Source organism: Uloborus diversus, chromosome 10 (assembly GCF_026930045.1).
Source record: "Uloborus diversus isolate 005 chromosome 10, Udiv.v.3.1, whole genome shotgun sequence".
Lineage (NCBI taxonomy): Eukaryota > Metazoa > Arthropoda > Arachnida > Araneae > Uloboridae > Uloborus > Uloborus diversus.
The window spans coordinates 55,784,349-55,807,269 of NC_072740.1; the positions used below are offsets into that span (position 1 = coordinate 55,784,349).

General features: G+C 33.0%; 1 protein-coding gene across 1 annotated transcript in view; it reads left to right on the forward strand.

Moving 5' to 3' along the window:
* LOC129231326 (feline leukemia virus subgroup C receptor-related protein 2-like) overlaps positions 1-22,921 on the forward strand; it is a 182,625-nt gene that overhangs the window by 139,922 nt on the left and 19,782 nt on the right. Inside the window, exons 4-6 of the mRNA XM_054865615.1 lie at positions 2,646-2,787; positions 5,230-5,367; positions 12,414-12,481. Of these exons, the coding sequence (XP_054721590.1) occupies positions 2,646-2,787; positions 5,230-5,367; positions 12,414-12,481 (348 nt within the window). The remainder of the gene's footprint in view (positions 1-2,645; positions 2,788-5,229; positions 5,368-12,413; positions 12,482-22,921) is intronic.

A 22,921-nucleotide genomic window follows, 5' to 3' on the forward strand; every position in this document is an offset into this window, starting at 1 on the left:
GAGCCGTTTATTTTGAATGTGGGACAAGATAATGGTAATCATACATAAAACTTAGCATGAGCTTTTTATTTGTAAGCACTTTAGGGTCAAAAATATTCAGAGTCCTGATGTTTTAGAGACATGTCTTTCTTCTCATTAATCAAACTGAGTATTGAAACGCAAACCCTCAAATATCTCACACTAACAAAAGTGAACTTTTGCAAATTTTTATGAAAAAAAGAAAAAGATGTGTGATGTCTCACTATTTGTTACTCCCTCCCTCCTCTTGTCCTGAAGTGTCACTTTCAAAATAAAAGGCTCATCTTTACTAATAATAAAGCTCAAAGTTTCTCTGTCTGGATGTCTGTGACGCGCATAGCGCCTAGACCGTTCGGCCGATTTTCATGAAATTTGGCGCAAAGTTAGTTTGTAGCATGGGGGGTGTGCACCTCCAAGTGATTTTTCGAAAATTCGATTTTGTTCTTTTTCTATTTCAAATTTAAGAACATTTTCCTGAGCAAAATTATCATAAGATGAACGAATAAATTATGAAATTAGCATGACGTGGAATGGGAGAGCGAACGAACATAGCAATTGGCGAGAAATTCGTCATCCATTATTTGTAAATATACAGGCGAACCGAATGACCTTTTAATTTTCAACTGCGGGTACCACTAGTATGTAAATAAAAGAAAAACAGACAGAGCAGAAGGATCTGTTCAAAGAAATATTAATGATATGTCTGTGGAGTTACCAAATTATCATGTTTTAAAGTTTGCCATTATACATATTTTTTAATAAATCGAAAAAAGAAAATCAAATGAGTAGATGTTAAAAAGGAGGCAAGAAGCTATCCGTAAATGACGTCACACTTTTTTTTTTCAAAATATTTAACCACCTTCTCTCCGGGCTGTCTCGTATATTGCATGTAGTTATGCCTTAGCCCTGGCTTAGGGCGGTAACTTACTGCTAAACATTTTCCCCTCTTTTGTCCCAAAGTGTTCCCCCCCCCCCCACCTTGTCACATGTCAAGCTATTTCTTGTAAGCATTTTTTTATGAAAAAGATATATGATGTCACCCTTCTTGTTACTCATTCCCTCCCCTTGTACCGAACTCTTAATTTCATGAACCCACCTCCTCCTCAAAGCGTGACACCATTTATGGATGATCCCTAATAAAAGATCTGCTTACGATTTTATTTTGATTGAAATGTTTGACTTCATTTATATCATGCAACACGCTTACACTGGTAGGAAATTAACGAAGGTGAAGAGAAATAATTGGAATTGCGATTTGTTAGGAATCGTGAACAACATTCGTTGAACTCGTTTACAAAAAATAATTCTAAACGATTGAAGGAATTTTTCAGCCATATTTGTCTTTGATGAGAGATAAATGTTTGCATTATTATGTCCACATTTTCTAGAAACGTGATATAACTGGAATCTTGGATGCAGGAGTCGTCGTCTTGCATTAATTTCTTATAAATCACGTCTTTAATGAAAACTTCTTTTCGATCTAAAGATGCATTCATTTTTGTACATTTTGTTCATTAGGGGCAATAATAATACGAATGGCCATCAAAAAATTCAATAATTTGAAAGTATTATGTTACTGAATATTTTTAGAACCTCACCCAAACATATTTTTATTAATCACAATTCATTAAAAAAAATATAGACTCGAGCGAGAAATTAATGAGAAATTACACGAAATCACTATTCCCCATCGTATAATATCGCTAATTGATTGTATTATTGTGGCATTTCAGAAAACTGCAAGATGAGTAATTTTTATTTTAGTTTCTCTGTTTATTAACTATTAAAAGAATGAAAACATTTTGAACCAAAAAACAAAACAAAGAAATTCTTGCTCTGTAAACATTGCTTTTATACGATGGTCTTTTTATTGTACAAGTTGCTTTTCGACAAAGTTATTGAAAGTGCCGTGAAGAAACCTTCACTACAGCTTGTCTTTACAAGCATTTTGCATTTTAAAATTGTTGCTCGTTTTTTTCTTTTTCTTTTTTTTTTCGTATAAAGTACATTCAAAACTATTTTTATTTTTGTGTGGTCTTCCTTTTTTTTCTTTTTTTGTACGTTTTGTTTGTTTTTTTTTTTCTTTGAGCGGTATATGAACATTTCAATCAAATTGTGACTCAATCGACAAACTTATATTTAAAACGATTGCTTTAATAGGATAACTTTGAGCGAATTTTTTTATGCGGTCTCTATCTACCGCACGAAAACAGGTTTGAGTTGTATAAGAAAAAAACGAAAAATGACTACTGCATTTATTCAATGCCAAAGATATCTCTTCTAATAAATTAATAAGTATAACGTACATTTCGGAATTGTGTGTTCTTTAATAAATTTCACCATACCACACTGTTTTTGTTTAAGTGAAAATCCCTTTCAGCACAGAATACAGTTGACAGACTACTGCAGTCAGTTGGAAATTTATTTAGTTTTTTTCATGAGCCAATTATAAAATGAGAAAAAAAAATGCGTCCCTAAACTTGTGATAGGTTTAAGGATAATTTTGTCATACGATCACACTATAACATTAGACTTAGTGACTTCAATATCAACTATAAACAACAAAGTTATGCATATTATAATGGCACACACATTGTTATTATACATATTAACTTTCTCTGTTGCAGTTAGGAATTGCCTTGGGATTTGTTCTGCCTCCACTAATTGTTCCTAACTCTCCGAACCAAGACGATATAGCAAGAGGCCTCAGCGTGCTTTTTTACAGCATTTCTGTGATTACAACCGTCCTTTTCATTGCAATTATATTCCGTGAGTAAAAACCTTTTTTTATATTCCAATTATGATGTCATGTCGTAGCTAATATCAATTTCTATTTCGGGCAAACGTTATTCTTACATTAATGATTGCTCTACAATTACACAGTGAATGCATAGTTAGAATGTTTTAGTTTAAGTAAAATTAAAACCATTTTAGCTCTACTCCAAGTTTAACATGATACGTTGACCGCCAACTACGAGACATTTTAATTTATTTTTATTTACTTTTTAATTTTTGTTACATTTGTAATGTATTACAAATGCTTACTATTTTCGCTCATTATTTTCACTTTATTATTCCATTTTTATACATACTTTTTTAACCAATATGTCATTAAAATAGTCAATACATCTGTGAACCAAACACTAGAAACGGCGTTGGCAATGTGTTAAATTAGTGCTAGCGTTCGTTACAAAAGTATTTGTGAAAAACGCTTCAACATAAATTTTAGAGCAGCCACATGCAAGTAGATTCAAAAACGTGTCTTGGTGATTATAAATTAAAAGCTGCAATGGTAGAATTCTTCAAATTTAGGAGCACAACTTGGATTATGAATTACATAAAGCTTTTAATTCAGCATTTATTAGATGTAAACGATATAGCACCTCTAATAAATGAAATCATAAAAGTGGACAATATAGGAAGTTAACTGTTTACTGGATACCAATGGAGAACGTACTGCAACTGCAATTTCTTTCATTAATAATAATTTTTAACAGACTTCAAAAAGGAGGCGGTTATCAGTTCATACCGTATGTATGTTTTTTTTTTTTTTTTTGTCTACTCACAGCGTCTCACCTAGTGAACCGATTTTGATGATTCTTTTTTTAATGGATAGGGGATGGCTCAACTGAGATCCCATTACTTTGTTTGACCATATTTGCTCCTAAAACAAAAAGTTACGGGCAAAAAACAGTAAATTTCATGTAATTTCCCTATTAAATGATTAAATATAAAACCCATTGTTATAAAAGTTTGGTGTCATACAGCAGTAACATTAATAGTGATTGTAATGATAATTTTTAATGAAGGCTTCTCTGAAGCAAAACAGTGATATAGAGCATTTACACTAAAAAGAATGAAATAAAAAAATTTTGGAAAAAAAAATAGAACCGACTTTAAAATTGCTCTATAAAGTGAAGAATAATTTTATTCTTTAAACACCATCGATAATACCTTTAAACAAAATTTTTGAAGTTGGTGCAAAAACAATAGATAAGATCATTCACAGCCATAACTCAACTACAACTATAAATTTAACCAGGCCTAGTTTCTTCACTACCACATACATTATGCATTGATGACAGCATATTTGAGTAACGATATAAATGTTTCGTTCCTAACTTTGGATGATTTTCTGAAAAAAGTATGAACGAAGCATCGTTACACTGGATTTCACTTCTTGTTTTTGCGCCAACTTCAAAAAATTTGTTTAAAAGTATTATCGATGGTGTTTAAAGAATAAAATTATTTTTCACTTTTTAGAGCAATTTTGAAGTCGGTTCTATTTTTTTTCCAAATTTTTTTTATTTACTGAAGTTATTTATGCGAGACAGACAAAATTTGTGTAGAAACTATTATCGTCCTGTTAAAGTTCACGAAAGTGTAAAAACAAATTTATAATCAATTTTCAGCTATTAACAAGTTTTGAATTTTGTACAGGGTGGGCTAAATAAGACCTAACATTGTAAAACACGAACAACTTTTTTATTAAATGTCAATTGTTTCGTGCTGTATGATTGTTTTATAAATTTTCAAAAATTCAGTTACAACCTACAAAAAAAAAAAAAAAAAAAAAAAAAAAAAATAGAAAAAAAAAAAAAAAACTATTTGTGTTTAACGTTGGTAGGTCTTATTCGGACCACCCTGTGCAAATGGGCGAAATTACGAAACTATGATTTTATTTATTTTTTATTTAATAAGTGGTGATGACATTCTTATGATAAGTAAAAGTTTTAGTCTTGATATCGGAAATAAAACAGTATAAGTACTAAATTGGAGACACTAAGTAAACTTGAGAATCTAAGAGAACAATAACCAACAAACGGATATCTGTTTTCGGTGATTTCTATATTACTCATTCTGTACGGTCCGGTAAATTGCCCTTTATGATGACTGATAAAGGGACGTTAAAACTGCTGTGTGATGCTTATATTTCTTGAATGTAACATGTACAAAAAATTAACCTTTTAGAATGGTTTATTGCGTAGTTGAGGCAGAAAATCATTCAAAGATTTTACGATTTTGGAATTCCCTTTCTTTTTTTGAAATCACACGAGTGTCTAAATAATGCATTTTCCTTTAAATTCTGTAATTATGGTTGAACTTACAGCATCATGGCTTTGCCAGCCTTACTGGTTTACTTCCATTGTATTTTAAACAACAATTGAAATATCCTTGTGAATGTAATCTTGATTTCCTCTTTGGTTTTAGTATTTAAAGAAAAACCAGAACTGCCGCCAAGCCGCGCCCAGGCTGCAGTTTTAAATTGCGATTCACGAGTGGGATATTGGTCGTCAATTTTAAACCTCATTAGAAATTTACACTACATGCTGTTGCTCATAACATATGGTGAGTATTTTTTTCTTAAGGTTTTGACATAACCGATCAAATTTCAACACAATTGTCGATTTTCAAAAAGTACAAGGTATGATTCAGAAGTTTCAAGACTGATCTCAGAACTAGAAATTTATTGGACATTTAAGTTCGGCGCACTAAAATTCTTCAAAATATGATCCTTCAGCATCAATACAGCGCCGCCAGCGCGTCATCCATTGTTCGTAGCCCTTCTGGAAGTCCTCGGGCGACATGCTGTCAAGGGCTCTCGTCGAAGTCTGCTGGACTGGATTTTTTCCGTCGATGGAGTCGAATCGCTTCTTTTTTAGATGTCTTGATTAGGGGAAGATGAAAAAGTCACTTGGAACCAAGTCGGGACTGTAGAGTGACTGCGCCAGTATTGTCACGTTAAACTTGACCAAAACTTCGTCGACGGCGAGGGACGTGTGAGCGGGAGCGTTGCCGCGGAAGAGAATCCAATCGCCCTTGATCGCCTGGCGGACGCGGCAGACTCGATCATTCAAGCGACGGAGCAGTCCAGCGTGAAAATCTTTTTTCGAATCTCCCACTTTTCGACCGAGGTCAATGACACGCACTCACGCAGCAAACGATGCGCACTCTCCAGTGTTCCGAAGCCAACTGCCGCAGCTTCCGTTCGTTCACTGACACCCAGTTCATTTGTTCGTTTGTTCGTTCACTACTTCCCCGGGCCATCCACACCAGGCCGCGCGCGCTCCCCTTCTCGGAAAAAAAACAGTCTTGAAACTTCTGAATTACACCTTGCACTTAAAAAAAATCAGATTTTTATATGTGGCATGTTCTCAATGATTTTGTAAAGTTTTTACTCTGTTATCGAGCCTGGGGAAAATATTATTTTCCGCTTCAGTCCTTGAAAAATTTTCAGATCAAACATTTATTACGCCATATTCATCTATTCACTCTGTAATATTTTTGGGGATATAAAGTAGTTTAGTTTTTTTTAATGATTTTTTAAAGAAAGGTTTGCTGATAGTCCTGTAAGTCAAAAGAAAAAAAAAGAGCTTGTTTTCATTGACGAATAAAAAAGAAGCTTTCAAAGAGCTAATGCTTACGCGTTGGAGATGCGCCGATAAGCAAATTGGCCGATTTCCGATTAATAGACTGTTGATAATGGGCCGATTAATGATCATAATGATTATTTTTAATGTTGCTGCAAACTTCTTCAACATTTTGTAGTCTTTTATAATTTCGACATCAGAAATAAATAGTTTATTTCTAAGAGATAATTTATTTTTCTCCTCTTCCCTAAGTTTTCCAAAATAATTCTTTGAACCAATTTTCATATTATTGTTAGCTAAATTGTATTATGTTAACTAGACAAGGGAACTTAAAAATATTAGGGGTAGCCTGTTGTCAGCAGGCTCAAGTGTGCTTTTAACTTAAATTTATTTTCTAATTATTTGTACCCATTAAATCCAAGATTTTAATTCTTTATAAAAAGTATAATTATTTCTGAAAGTACTATGCTAAAGGTGAAAAATATCGACACATGAAAGATGTTGCAGCATTTTTACATGCGTATATTTATTCAAAATAGAAGAAAAAAAAAACAATACTTTACCATCATTTTGTTAAAAATAATAATAAAGTATGTAAATACTGTTTTTCAAAACCAAATGATATTTTAGTAATTAGTTTTTGTTAAACCAGAAGCTAATAATTTTATGAGTTGTAAAGTGTATAATGTAATATTTGTATAGTTAGCAGGAAAAGAAAATAACCGAAAAAACGAGCTGATGTGTGCATCACATGACTTCCTTTTACTCCAATTTAATGTCATTTCCCCATTATTCGCTATTTTAATGTGATTCAATATTTATTCTCTAAATATCACCAACAATGGCCAAATTGAAACCAAAAAAAAAACTCCGCCAAATTTGTCGCCTAGTTGGCGACAAAACTTGGCGACCAAAAGACTGGCGATATATCGCCAAGTGTCCGACAAATTATAACGCCACTTGAGTTTACATCGAAATTAACAATGATTTCCCCCCAAAAAGGTGCAAAAGACCCCCTTAGGAACATCCGAAAGCAACCAAAAGGGGAGGTGCACAACTAGACCCCACTACGAGTCTATGTGCCAAATTTCAACTTTCTAGGACATACCATTTTTGAGTTATGCGAGATACATACGCACATACGCACATACACACATACATACAGACGTCACGAGAAAAGTCGTTGTAATTACCTCGGTGATGGTCAAAATGGATATTTCGCGTGTCTATACATTCTTAGGCACTTTTCCGCATGTGGTCGAATCGGAAAAAAAACTCAACATTCATTTGGGGGTGAGCAAAATGGAAATTAAGGGCGATTTTTGAGTGAAAATTTTTTCGCGAATACAATACTTCCTTTTTTGTAAAAGGAAGTAAAAAAGTTGTGTCGTCAAAAACTGGGGTTAGGGTATCATAATATAAACTTATGAAATGATCCTGGATTTTTTTTTTTAAGAAACAAAACAAAAGCGTTAGGAAGCTTTTTCTTTTTTTAATGGAGAGAGTTAAGGGAATGTTGCAGTGGGATCATTTGTTAATTTCTGTCCTTCAAAAGATAAATGAAAATCACAATAATAGCAAGGATAAAAGCAAAAAGTAGCTGCAAGACAGAAGATGCGAAAAGAGTGTCGGATGCCTAGGATGGGATAAATATTGACTTGATATGGATTGAAAGTTCTTTCTATTTATTGAATATATACGGTTGGGGAGGGGAGAGATTTTCTGACATGTTTTTCGCATTGCAATTTAAAAGTCTTGAAATTTAACATTCATAACAGTTTCATGTGAATTTTAGCTGTGAGAGTTATTCTTTAATATTTCATTCAGTTTTACGCACTTTCTAAACTGTGTTTTGTTTTTACTCTGTACACTTTCATACTACATGTTACAGTAATACTTGCAGAAAACTACATTTATTTGTTTTGAATAGTTTCTTGTTGAAGATATACTTTAAAAAAAGTTTGGGGAAATATTTTTCCGCTGATTAATCTGCAAAATTTGGCCGATTATTAATAATCGGCAAAGTGGCCGGTTATGTCCATCCCCAGTACGGTATGAACTTGTTTTCTCAGAACAAATATTAGAAACATACGTAGTTCTAATATAGTATAACGAGGGTGCTGAATCCGATGGTGAGGGTGTAATGTTTCTCAAGTTTACCGTTTTCGATATATAAGCGGTTGAAGAAGAGTGTATAATGGTATAGTTCGATGGCGTGGTAATTAGCTATGCAACGCTTATGGGGTTTCCCGTAGTCATTAGTCATTCTCTTAAACAGGGTAATTCGTATTATAAATTCGGTATCCATACATGAAATAGTCAAAATCTAGTTCTAATAATTAAAAGGTGCATAAAAAATTTCCAAATAATGTCCGACACACGGAGATTAACGAAATTGAAATACACCATTTTATGCTTTATTTCAATCTTGTGTATCTCGAAAACAGGAAATTTGTGGAAAACTAGATTATTAGAACATCGGATTCAGCGTTCTCGATATATATAAGATCCATGTTTCAATTTCTTTTTTGGAAAATGAAGTTCATACCATCCCCCCGTTAGAAACAAATCTTAGCAAGGAAATAGCAGTTAAAATGTTATAAATATTTTAGCGTACGTGTCATTAGTGTTATAACATTCTTGTTTGTAATTTAAAAGTAACAAAACTAAATTGGAAAATTTTATTTTTTTTTCTATATTTAAGCGTGTACTCTATCGCTTTGAAACATTTTCAACGTGAGAGTAAAGCAAAATTTTCGCCCTGGAGCAGGAATCCTGAGTAATAAGAACTGCTGACAACTTTTCTCAGAAAAGTGGTATCTGACGCCAGCAGCGACGGGAGAATTCTTCCACACAGCTATAAAACATTTCTTTTAACTACAAGAACACAAGCAAAAGATTTGAGTCACTTGCCTATTTTCCTAGGTTTGACTCATTAACTAAATTCAAATCAAGAATAAGATAACTTGGTGAAGGAATCCCCTTTGCGGGGAAGTCATCTGTTGACTTAACAATAAAAAAAATTTCTTCCAAGAGTACCTCAACCTACATGCTGAGCTTGCATTTTCAAAGCAACACTTGTTTGCGTAACGAGTTTATATTTTTAGCTTGAAGTGGGGAAATTTTCGAGGAAGTACTTGGTCACTGTTGGAAGTGAAAACGAGCAAAATTAAGAAAATAAGGATTCCCCTGTTTCTGGAAGTGCAGAACTCGTAAGCCATTGGAAATGCTGGCAATGAAAGTGTTAGTTTGATGAACTTGTGACATTTTCATCACTTCTTTTTTTCATTTTAATGGGCCTGACTTTAATGCATTATTTCTAATGCCTGAGCTTGTGTAAAACTTGGAGGAATTTATAATTTTTCTCGTACCAGAACGCCAATGAGAACTTACTAAATCTTGAATCGGGCCCAATTTAATGTGAAAGGAGAATTAATTTTCCAAAAAAGTAGTACTGGAACGGCACCAATTCATCAATCCCGTTGGTTTACAAGTTTACTTTTCTTACACAAACCTTAATCGATTGATTTTTCTATAAACACAAATGAAAAAAATATTTAAAAAAACTGCAGTTAAGACAATTACATCACGCATGGTTAAACATACAGTGGAGGAAAAAATTACAGACACTTTTGAAATTTTTGAACCTTTGTAAGAAAAACTTGCTACCTATATTACTAACTATAATATGAAAGCTATACCAGTATAGAACTTAATAATTATGTCTTGAAAAGTACATTAATGAATCATTTGTATCATGTAAAGAGTTTGTTTTGAAAATGAAACAATTCATTAGAATGGTTTTAGCAGTAATTTTAATGACTACTAATAGTTTTTTCTGTGAAATTCCGTTTTTGTCACTTAACTCATTTTCATTGCCAACTACTCATTGGTTTCATGTGTAAAATCTGGCAGAAAATCCTTCTTTTCCTTGAACCTTGTGCCGACGAGTAACTCCTTCTTAATAGAAATATTTTTCTTTTTAGAAGTATAAAAGCGTTCAATATTTTTTTCAAATCTAGTTTCTTGAAATTGGTTTAAAAAAAATGTTTCAGTTGGAATGAATAGTTCCTTTAAGACATTCTAATGGTCGTTAAAATAGCATTACGTCTACTTGGAATAGCAAATGAAACTTAATTCATCGGTCGCTGTAATGGAAGGGTTTCTGCAATCACGAATCGTTCTAAAGAACTTAGACTGTACATATGTCTAAGCAGCATCTTCATTATTAACCCTCCAGCGGGCGCAATCTGAGAGAGCTACACTGAGAGGTAATTCCTTGTAATTGCTATACGAACGTCTGACTTTAGCTATTCTTCTCCCTCCCCTAGATCTATTTTTAGTCATCATTTAAAATTTTCTAACACCAGTAGCAGTCTGCACATCTACTGTTTTTATCTGAGAGATACGCACGACTACTTCATTTAATTTGCTTCTTTGCCATTTTAATGTTTTTTAAAACTTTCATGTTGCATTTTTTTCTTTTATGTGTAAATAGTTGAGTCGAAATATCAACAGTTTTATTTTCATGTAAATTTTAACAATGCTCCGGTCATTTTGTATTGTTTTTGTGTCATGGCAAACTTTCTGTGTTTTCAAGTACTTATTAATTTTTTTCTAATTACAACATTATTTTTGTTATTTAACCTTTTGAAAATATATTTTACAATAGTGCATATCTAAGAAACGTGCGCTACCTTTCGAGTTGTTATAGAGGCCGCGCCAGGATGAGGGTAAATAAGCAAAAAGACAGTAACTCTAAATAACAAAATGACTATGCTCTTAGAAACGAAAATAATATCCATCTGTCTTAGAAAAGAAAATTACCAAAGGGGATGAAAAAATGATTTAAGAGGAAAATATTTTTAACGTGTATGGAAATTGCCAATATCACATAAAGATAAAATTTGCAACTGTGGGAGAAAACGAATGGGAGATATACACGCACACGAAATATTTTATTTTTAAACATGCATAAAAACTTTGGGGAGTATTTTAATACCAAAATCCTCCATTGACTACAGCCTTTGTTGAAAATAAACGTTTTTTCTATATTTCATTTTTATATTCTGTAGTGGAATGTTGGGCAAAGGGAAATATTTTATATGGCTTACCTTTTTCAAAATGAAGAAATTGGAATTTTGTTTTGAAAATTATAGTACATAAAGAAAGAACAATCTATTTTATAATAAAACTTGCATTGAAATGTTATAGCAGCAAAGCTGTGCATTTTAAAAAGAGCGAACTTAAAATCTTTCTTTTTTTTTCATTGGGCAAAATGAAAAATTAAATATTTTTATAATTAAATCTCTTTTTTTTAATTTCAAGAAATATTTTTGGTAAAATAAATGAGTAAACAAAACAATGAATGAATAAATTAAAATATAAATGAGACAATAAAGTAATAAATAAATAAATTAATACGCGAGGAAAAATGAATGAGTTTAACAAAATAGGGAATGAATAAGAAAATAAGTGAGTGAATGAATAAATAAGTCAATTATTAAATGAAGGAATATAAGTAAGTTAATAAATAAATGAATAGTTAAGTATTTAGTAAATGATTGAATGAGTAAACGAAATGAACTATTTAACTTTGCCCCATTCACTTAGCTCCGCATGCACTTCACTTATTGAGCAAAATATTTAAAATAAAATTTAAGCTTAATGGTAACTAAATAAATGCTATACCGAATACTAGTAGGTCAGAATTAATACATAAAATGTTAACAACAAGAACTTTATCATTTGATAATTAGAAAAATAATTTTTAAACAACAACAAAATATTACAATTTGAGTAGTAATTTTTGAAAATTGCTTGTGTTATCATATGCTTTGATCTAAAAAGGAAACATTTTCGTGTCTGGAATAGACTATGTGTTACTACATAGTTAAAATACTACCAGATGGGTAGCGCTAAAAGCAAAGCAAATATTTCGCTCTTTTACTTTGCCCGCATTCCCCTACATATTTCCTTATGCCCAGAGCAAATACAAAAAAGGCATTTTTTTTTCATTTTCAGGTATTAATGTCGGTGTTTTTTACGCAATCTCTACGCTTCTAAATCAAATGGTTCTTCATTACTACCCGGTGAGTTGAAATTTATGTACAGAATCTTACTATTATTGTTTAGTTCCTATATCCCTTAATACGTTCAATTTTATTCCACTTTAGCACGACATCTTAAACAGTCAAAAAGGCTTAAAATTTAAAATTATAGTTTGTGCACAAATGAAACTTTTCGTCATGGTATGAACATCCAAATTTCATATTAGTTCAAACATACTTATAATTTGTTTTGTGTAATTACTTTAACGATATTTTTGAGCACCTAACTTTTGTTCTATGTAAATACAGAAAAGTGCTCACAAATGAGAGCTTTTTAAGTAGCATCTTTGCTCTCATTTTCAAAACGTCTGCTACTGTACCTAAGAGGGGAAAAAATGAGAAGGTTTAAAATAATAAAAAGAATTACGTATGAATCGTAAATAGTTTTCTTGTAAATAAGTTTTCGTTGTCAGCTCAAGACTCTATAAACACTCAGTACTTCAATAAAATAAGATGTCAAAAATAATTAAACATCTTTGTGCTTGAAAAGTAAAATGAGAAATCACATCGTATAATACCACAAATTGCAGATTACTGCAGACACGTGTTTCAGAGTTACAGACACGTGTTTGGCATTTTACTTTTTCAATGCAAAATAAATAAGCTTATGGGGGAGAAGACGTCCGACAAAAGCCTTGTGCTTACTTCTGGGTTTACCTGGTTTTACCTGAACTGTACTTTAATATTTATCGACAGATTAATCAAATTATACAATTAAAAAAACGTAAATAAAAGTACAAATAAGAGAGTTTGAAACTCACTAAACATATGTTTCGAGGTTATCAAAACAAGTCTTTTCATCAGAGATAGGTTCGCAAAACCCAAACACAGCCCAAATGAGCAAATGAAACGAGAGTGAAAGCAAAAAAAAGTAAGAAAATAAAAAGTTGATGATGTAACTTTTCAGGTTTCTGGCTACTACTTGTATATGTTACGGTAAATGTCATGAAAAACTTTGACTTTGTATAATCCCCGGCAATTATTCAAAATTACCGCTAGAATTGGCAAATATGATAAACCAAACCCCGTGCACGACAGCACGTGAGGGGCTGTTGTGCACAGGGTACGTTTGGTACAAATGCACGACAGCACGTGAGGGGCTGTCGTGGCCTACTGTGTCCAACTCAGTTTTCCTGGCCAAGGGCTCTGGGGTGCAAGGCGGATGTTCCGGTTTGGTGGTCAGCCTAACGCGGAATCCCCAGTGTTTGGTTCCCAAGTACGTTTGGTACTCATTTTATTGATCCACTGAATGAATGAATGAATGAATGGCTGAGTCAACCATGCCCAACCCGGGAATAGAACCCGGGCTTGTAGCGTGAGAGCGCAAAGCGCTAGCACTGCGCCAATGGACTTCAGGCAAATATGATAAATTATTGAATATTTATCAAACTCACCGGCTTGTTTATATAATCTCCAACCAGTATCAGGGAATGCAATAAAAGTCGGTAATTTTACCAGAAATCAGTTCACGTGGAAAGAAAATTTTATTTTGCTTGACGATGTTCTTGATCTAGCATCCGAATTATGGGCCCACGCCCTCCACCAGTCTTCGTTCTGGTCACTTTCATCCTCACTTCGAGAATGCGTTCGAAAATCACCTTTTTCTGAAAGTAAGGAAAATGAAAATATGTTCATTACATAAATTTCAAATAAAATTCATTATACAGGGATTTCCCTGAATGCCGTGTACAAGCTTGGAGGGGAGATAGAGAACACGATAACACGCAAGAATCACCTAGGAACATATAGTCGCAAACGCAATGCTGACGTGCTACATGCACACAGAGGAGAGCACTGACGAAGGCAAAACAGCTCAGAAATTTATTACACAAAGACGATTTTATACAACATTTTAGATCCTAAGAAAGGTTTGAACCAGTTATTTAAAATTGCTGCTAGTAGTAGGTCTAATACGCGCGTCGCAACGAAGGATGAAAGCTTGTCAAAATTTCTCGTAGTTGCGACTGTCGGTGCGTTGTCATTGCGACGCATGTATTATAACTGCTGCTGTATGTGTTACCAATAGCTCTTCTAAAAAAACTAAAATGTAATGTAATATCTTATTTGTTTTGTAATTTATCATTATGTTCTAGCTGTTTCGCATCTTTTAGTGTCTGGCTCTGTGTGCATGTAGCGCGTCAGCATTGCGTTTGCGATCATATGTTCCAAAGTGATTCTTGCTTGTTATCGTGTTCCCTACCTCCCCTCCAAGTTTGTACTCGGCATTCAAGGACACCCTGTGTATATTTTACCACTGTGTAAAATATATTCATTATTCTTTTCTAATGGGCTCATATTGACTATTTTCAAAAGAGTAATAAAATATTCTTTATGACTAAGGAAAATTCTTTTAAGGGTCTACAGTCGTACTAGAGAGGTTATAAAAACACCGAGGAGAGTGTCAGACACCATGATGGTGTCATGAATCTCTATTTACTCTTGACCGTTAAACATTTAATGGAGAGTGCAATATCACTGTGATGTTGTAAGGAGATAAATGCACTTTTAAACGATAATCAACTACTTGCTTTTGAAAATGTAAGCAAGACCTTCAACAGGAAAAGAATGAAGAATTAGGGGGAGGGGGTGGGACTGTCACTCACTTTCAGTTATTTCATCATCGGACAAGTTGCACTATTTTCGCAGGTTTTTGATAGTGTGTAACAACTTTCTGGTGCATCGTGTAGCACAAAAACATTTTTTTTTTACATCTAAAACAGGAGTGCCCACCTTAGAGGGGTCATGTTGCTGACTGCGCCATTGAAATTTTTAGCGGGGGTGGGGGATTAATTAGTATTTTTCTCATTTTGGGGGGAGGGGAGTCTTCGCGATATTTATGGGAGGCGCGCCCTTGCTGTAGTGGGGGTGGGCACCCCTGTCTAAAATGTCAAACTTTCTGATACTTTGTGCAATACATTAAATTATATGAGAATAAGGGTGTCAATTACATTTCATGCCTAAGACGACTGAAATTATGTTAAAAGTGCGTTTAAAGAATTGGAAATAATCGACAAATAAAGAATCCTACTTAGAGGATTAATGTTTATCGCAGCAGAGTCTGGAACGAACTAACCGCGATAAGCGAGAGTTGACTGTAAAATGCTTTTTATTCTAGAAGGATTGATTTGGGTTTAGCTGATGGTTGATGTGGAACTGTTTCCAATAACAAAATTGTTTCCTTTATTCAGGTCTTAGATTTAGCTAGGCAAAAAAGTTATCTAGAAATACTAGTTATTATCTAAAACTCAAAGCTGTTTTGTTTTGACAAAAGTGAAGCATTTATTGAAATAACATTTTAGGCCTTATTTTATTTTAACTTGTTTTATTTGTTCACTTGGCCTGTGTTAGGGTTTCGAGAACCTATATTTTATTCTCTGATGAAGAGGCTTGTTTTGATAGCCTCGAAGCTGTTTGCAGAGTTTTTAGCTCTTTTATGAATTTCATTCGTACTTTTATTTACGTTGTCTTATTTTACTCATATCTCAGGCATTCAACTTTTTTACAAATGCAGCTTAATCTTTGTTTACATTCTACATCCTTCCATCATTCTTTATTTGACATAAGTTATTCCTTTATGAAATTCTGTGTAAAAATTAAAAAACGTTTTTTAACTTAGAAAAGCTTGATTCCCCCCCCCCCCCCCCCGCCCCGCCAAACCCATTTTTCAGAAAAAGTAATCTTAGTTTTAGAAGGAACAACACGCGGGCAAAGGAAAATAAAAGCTTTTCACGTTTTGGCTTTTAAAGAACGAATTGCTCTCAAATTTATACTTTTCAATAATCAATACCGTCTAATAAGCTATAACTTATCTGCTTTGGTAGATAATAAAATCTAACTAATTTATAGTTTTAGATCTGAACAATTTAGGCGTCACATGAAATTTTTTTTAATCTATAATTAAGTTGGTATTACATGATTTTAAATCATTTTGAGTGTACAATAGCATGTATTTACAATAGTAAGTATTTTTATTAGTAAATATGTATAAAATTGCTGAGTTTTTGAAATGTGTTTAGCTTCGCTCATTTATTACAAAATATTTTATAGTTATTTTCAAGTTACTTTAATGACAAAAAAAGAAGTAATTTCTTTATGAATGCATAAATTATAAAGATAAACTATAACTATGAGATCTCTGTGTCCATGATTATACATGAAAACGAATATTTGAAAATTTCCCCACATTTTACTGCGTTGAACTGTTGCAAATATAACTTTCTCAACAAAAAAACCTAAAGAGATTTTAAAGTTTAAACTACAAGTAAGTTTGAAGTACAAGTTTAAACTACAAGAAAGTTTAAAGTATAAGTTTTAAACTATAAGAATTTTTAAGCAAGTGCTTAAAAACAATCCAAGCGCTAACATATTCATTAACCTTAAAGCGCATAATGTAATCATGTATGCGTTTTCACGTGAAAACTGTGTAGAGGATTTTTTACTTTTGCAATAATGCCCAGGAATATATTCATTTTTATATTTCTTAAATCATCTTCCTGAAAATTCTAGCTGATCTCATGACAGTGATTTGCTTTTCTTATTCTTTATTAACCAGTTTCACACTTTTGGACTGTCACGACACTTTCCTTTCAAAACGAATAAAGATGCTGTTGCACTTCAGTCTAATAGATAGGAAAAAATATGTAGCGTGTGATAAAGGAGTGTGTTGAATAAATTGCATATAACTTCTGAATTGTTTTTCCGTTTTAACGTCTAGGGTTGAAAATTAAGAAGAGAATTTTTGGCTTTTGATTTTTTTTCTCCTTTATTAAAGGAATTCCGTCGTATACATTATAAGGGTAATATTCAAATAGAAACTTTGAAGGATAATATTCAAATTGAAACTTTGGTTTTATCATTAAACCTTGAACGATAATATCTTTCATGTAAACTGCCCAGCTCAAATTTTAAAAATTGTATTGCATTTTTTGGTGCAAAATGAAAGAAACATTCAAAAACTGGAGTATTTTTGTCCAAAATTAAGAAGTAATAACTATTAAATCAATTTTAAAGGAATTATTAGGCTGATCTTTAGTTATTCTACCGTTTAGAGTGAATTTGAGCCACGGCAGAATGGGGATGGCAAAATAAACTATTTTAATAAAGGCATTGTAACCTAAATAAAAACAAATAACATTTCAAATTATATACATTTTCTCCTTTTGTATTTCACAACCTCGCAAGATTTCTTCATTTATAGCATCGTACAGATTATTACAATGTACGAGAGCACTTAAAACTACTTTGAAAAATCGCTTCCAAATAGTTAACTTCAGAATTATTGAATGATGCAATGAGTTGTATACAATATTGTTAACTTTCTTTTCGTAAAACAGAGGGTAGAAAACTTCTTTCATAATCTTGCCTGGTGCAGCACCAGGCTTCCTTTTTTAAAGGTTGAAAAAAAAAAAAAAAAAAAAGCTTGGAGGCGCAAAACTAGCCGAAATGGCTTAAAGTTACCTTGAATGACGGTACTCTATCAGGGATGGGACTTTCAATGGCAGCCCTAGTACTATACTAAATTTCTGAAGTATCTTTGCTACAATAAAGCCATTAGCCACCTTTACCGACAGTTTTGTACATCTTTAAAGGGTTGCCACATCGCAGTATGTACTTTTTTTAAAATTATTTTTTCACTTCAGTTCTCAGCTCCCCTACCCGTTCTTCATAAGAATAAAATAGTTTATCACATTAAACAGTCTAAATGCTCTTAATATGGTTTTGGCTGTAATTAATACCCTATTGCTTCAATCTCAGCTAATGATTTCCAAATGATGTTCTGTTCTGTAAAAAATAACGCTTATGTAAAAACTGAAGGCGGTTTGGTACTTTGAATGGATTCAGCGACCGAGCATCTTGTGCATTTATATTTGTACGTTTCACCAGAGAGGTTAAACACTATGAAACTTTAAGAACCTTCTGGAGATCTACATCTTACCAGTGCCGGATCCACGATTTTTCTGAGCCGGGTCGAATCTAAAAACTGCCGCCCTCACCAAACGTTTTTCATGTATTTATATCGAGTTTCAACTGAAAAAAATGCAGCAACTTGGTGAATTTGCCATCCCCCGAAAGTTGCCACCTCGGGCAAGGGCCTAGACTTGCTCCCTCCTAGATCCGGAACTCACCTTACAATGGATTCCGAACCATAAGACATGACTTTAAAAAGTGTTACCCAGATCAACTCGTTCATTCGATAACACGAAGAAAATCTATCAGATTTGTCATATCATTAACTTTTTTGTTTTTATGTTCCTGAATCCGTTTATTGATAGGCTGTTTGTCTTATTTTCTTGAATCTTGTACATGTTTACCTATTTATCTCAAAGAGCTAATTTTAACTGAAAGATGTACTGAAAGAGCTTGCTGAGATTCAATCGGTTATTATTCAATGTCAGGATTATAAAAGACAGAACAACATGAGAAAGGATCCCCCAACTTCTGTTCGAAAGCTTTAAAGATTTAATCAGTTATTTACGGATGTAAAGCTAGGTAAAGCTTTTACGACAAATCAAAAACCGCTGACTTCAACGGATGGCAAACTGGATACCTGCCAGATCTTTGAGTCGTATCTTGTCTAGGCTGCTCAATGATGATAGCTTCGTCTGCTCTTTTGTGAACAAAGAATCTATTATATGCGTAGGCATTGACTCGCGGTCGACACGTGGTGAACATTTCTTTTTTGTGATTAGGGCACGAACGGGCATTGGATTTCCATTTACCTCATAGGTCCATGCCGAAGAAAACGTATAATTTTGTTTTATAAAAACTCCTGTTTGCAATTTACAAATGAAACAAGGATTTTTGGAAAAAAAAAAAAGTCGCGAGTATTACGATTAGCTCATTGAAATTACTAACAACGGTTTTGCAAAAGTGCTTGGTTATGATTGTTACCGAGGCTGCCGGGTTTCAGCCTATATATAAAAGAAAGTTCATTTGTGTAATTAATGTCCCCACTTACGGCATTTTTTATTGATGCAAATGCATGGTACCTCTTTTTAAGAACATATCTATGTTTGTATGTAGGATTAAGAGCATTTCAATAACCAAATCATGCACAACTACAGAGAAGTTAGAAACAGATTTTGCTAAATTAATATAGATAAAGAAGGCATAAAAGAGTTACTTAAGATTCAAGAATAGTATATGGAGCTCATATTATGCGCAAACATATTACAGAACTGAACTAATTTAGAGATAAATGAGAGATACATGAAATAAGTTTTTTTAGAACATCTTAAACATTTAGGGATATTTTATAATTTTATTAAAAACTTCCACATTCACTTCTAAATCGGACCAGGCAATTTTAGTCCAACATTTTCAAAACAAAATCTTTAGCGATCTAAACTCCCGGGACATTTTTGAGACCTAGGAAATTATTCCGTGCATAATTAATAACGCAAGGTTGTCGCAAAAATCTGTAATCTGGAAAAGCATATGGACTCAGCCCATCTTTCTGTATGCCCTGCATAGGTCTCGACTCGACGCGGTCGTTACTGGGAGATCAGGCCCCTAATGAGTTAAACATGTTACTTTGTGAGTTTCTTAGTTCTTCATTTTTATTTCTATACAAATTGTGACATTTTATCTTAATTGTAGCCTGCCATTGGAAATTTAAAAACAAATCTCTAAAATTCCTCTAATAAAAGAAACCTCTCATTCTGAAAAGGTTTCTGCTTCTAATGCTTCGTATACTATTGTTTTGCCTTATTATCCAAAAGTTAGTCATCAAGTTGCAAAGATTTTGAAGAAATTTGATTTCGATTTAGCTTTTTCTCCAGTTAATAAGATAAAATTTACAAACTTAAAGGACCCCATTGATTGCCATAGCAACTGGGGTATTTATAGCATCTCCTGCAAGTGTGGACTTGGTTACGTTGGACAGACTAAACGTGCTCTCAAGCACCGTCTGAAAGAGCACGAAAACTATGTTAAACATAAAGAACTTGCTCGTTCTTCCATCGCTCAGCATTGTTGGACTTCTGGTCACTGTTTTGATTTTTCATCTGCAAAGATTATTTGTAAATGTTCTTCGGTTTATGACCTCGATTTCTGGGAAGCTTACTATAGTTGGAAAAATTATCATTCTCTTGTCAATGATTTTTCCAGCACTCCATTTTTTCATGATATTTGGAAGCAATTTCTATAATTGCCTTTCCTGTTTCTTTGGTTGTCTCGCACTCTTTTTTTCTCCTGGCTTCTGATTGGTTGTCTCTCCCCTTGCTTTGAGCCCGGAGTGTATATGCTGTTCGCTGATTGATTGTTTGATGTCTTGTTCCTGTATTCTTATTGGTTGGCCCTCTTTGGTATAAATACCGGTGTCCACCTTGTTGATGTTAGTTCTCTCGCAACTTCTGGTTGTGTTGGTGAGCTTTTTGCACTGATGAAGAGGCTCCATCGTAGCCTTGAAATAGCTATATGCTGTATTTTCTCCAATATTTGTGCTTTATTTACGTTGTTTTTTCACCTTAATCAAATCTCTAATAAAGGGATAAATTAATCGAAGTATTCCACTGAATAGGAACAAATATAATTTGAGAAAGTTTTCTTAGTCATATTACCATGAAAATAGTCCAGTGTAGTTAGAGAAGATTAGTATGGCTGATATGAAATCAAGGTCTGCATGGGAGCATGATATGTTATTAAAACAAGTTTGCGCAGTAAAGTATAGGATTATAGTAAAAAAGTTTGCTGAAGGTATAATCCATGTCAATTCAGGCAGGAGGGTTACCGTGGTAGTATCGGAATTTTTGAAATTAAACGTATGATAAAATATAGAAAAACGTAAGTTAGAAGCATATTTTTGTTTAAAAAAAAAATCTGATCCAAGATACACCCCATCAAAGATATCAACCCGGCCACCATCTCTCACTTGCAATTTTCAAAATAATTTTCAGACTGCTTTATCTCTAGATTGGTGTACGATATTTTGCTGCAATTTTCTTTATTTAAAGATAATCATTTTTTCTTTAAGACGATATACACCATTTGGAAATGTTTACTTTTTCTTGCTACAGCGTTTTGTAATTTTCTTTTTTATTTTCCTCAAAAATGTAAATTTCAAAATCTTTTAAATTTCTTACTGTTAGTCAGTAACCATTGAGTGCTATATTTCCTGAGGAAAGAGCTTCCTCTTTTGAGTTTAACAGGTTTTAGAGGATTTTGAAAATATAAGGGTTTTTCAGGAACTCTATATGTGTAAAGATAGATTTTTAAAAAAATCCAAATTTTACTAGCAGCAAGTGGCTAGAAGACACTTTTAATTTAGCTATATAACTACAGTTTAATGTTAAATTGCCGCTTTATCCCAGATTTTTCTATTTATGAAAATAAGAAGGCACTAAGCTGAACGAATCTTAAGGCTCAACGCTGGAGAAGATGCGCAGAGAGAGGTTTCGGCTGGGAACATCGGCAAAGAACCTATGTTCTAGTTTTCATAAAAAATCTAATTCATGAATGAAATGCCAACTATAAATGAAAAAAGGCTCTATAACTAAATTAAAAGTGTCTACTGGCCGCTTACTAGTAAATAAAATTTTGAGTTTTCCAATCGACCTTCACTTTCTGTTTCTGCAAAACCCTCATTTTTTTTTCAAATGCCTCTAAACTCAGAAGAAGAAACTGTTTTTTTTTTTTCAGGGAATGTAATACTCTATTGTAAAAAAATGAATTTTTTAAAATTGTCATTTTTGACGAAAAAATTTAAATTTATTTTTTAAGAAGACTGGAAGTAAAAACTAAACACAGATCTCAAAACAGTGTATATCATTTTAAACAGAAAAAAATAGCCTTTCAAATAAAAAAAATGTTTTACTGTTCCAGAGGTAAAGAACCAAAAAGATTTTGTTGAAAACCGAAAGTGAGAAAGGATACCCGAGACGCTATCTTTGGCAGCCGTTATCTCAACCCAGTAATTTTTTGGGGCAAAACGAAATCAAAACAAAACCTATAACTTACTTTTTCGTGAAAATTAGCATATCGCATCCAAGCAAGAAAAGTGACGAAACTCAAAATTTTTTTAAAACGTATTAACTTTTGATTTAAAATCTAAATTTAATTCTCTGTCATGCCATAAAACTCGCCCAAAGTTAGTTTATATAACTGGTACGTGGTGGCGTAAAAACGGTCTAATTAATCATGACACATCACTTAATTTGTATAATTTAAAAGAAAATTTTTCGAGCTTTAAGTGTGAATTCTCAATTTAGACACCACAAACTAAGCAATCAGCAAACATCACATCACACATTTTTTGCACGAATTGTAATATTTGACACTAATTCACGAAAAACTACAAATGCATTAAACCTTGATTTTTATTCAGTGCTTTTTTTTTTTTTGAATTGTGTCACTTTTCTTTCCGGGGTGCGATATGCAACATTAAAAATATTCTGAGGCTATGAATGTTTTTTTTTTGTTTTT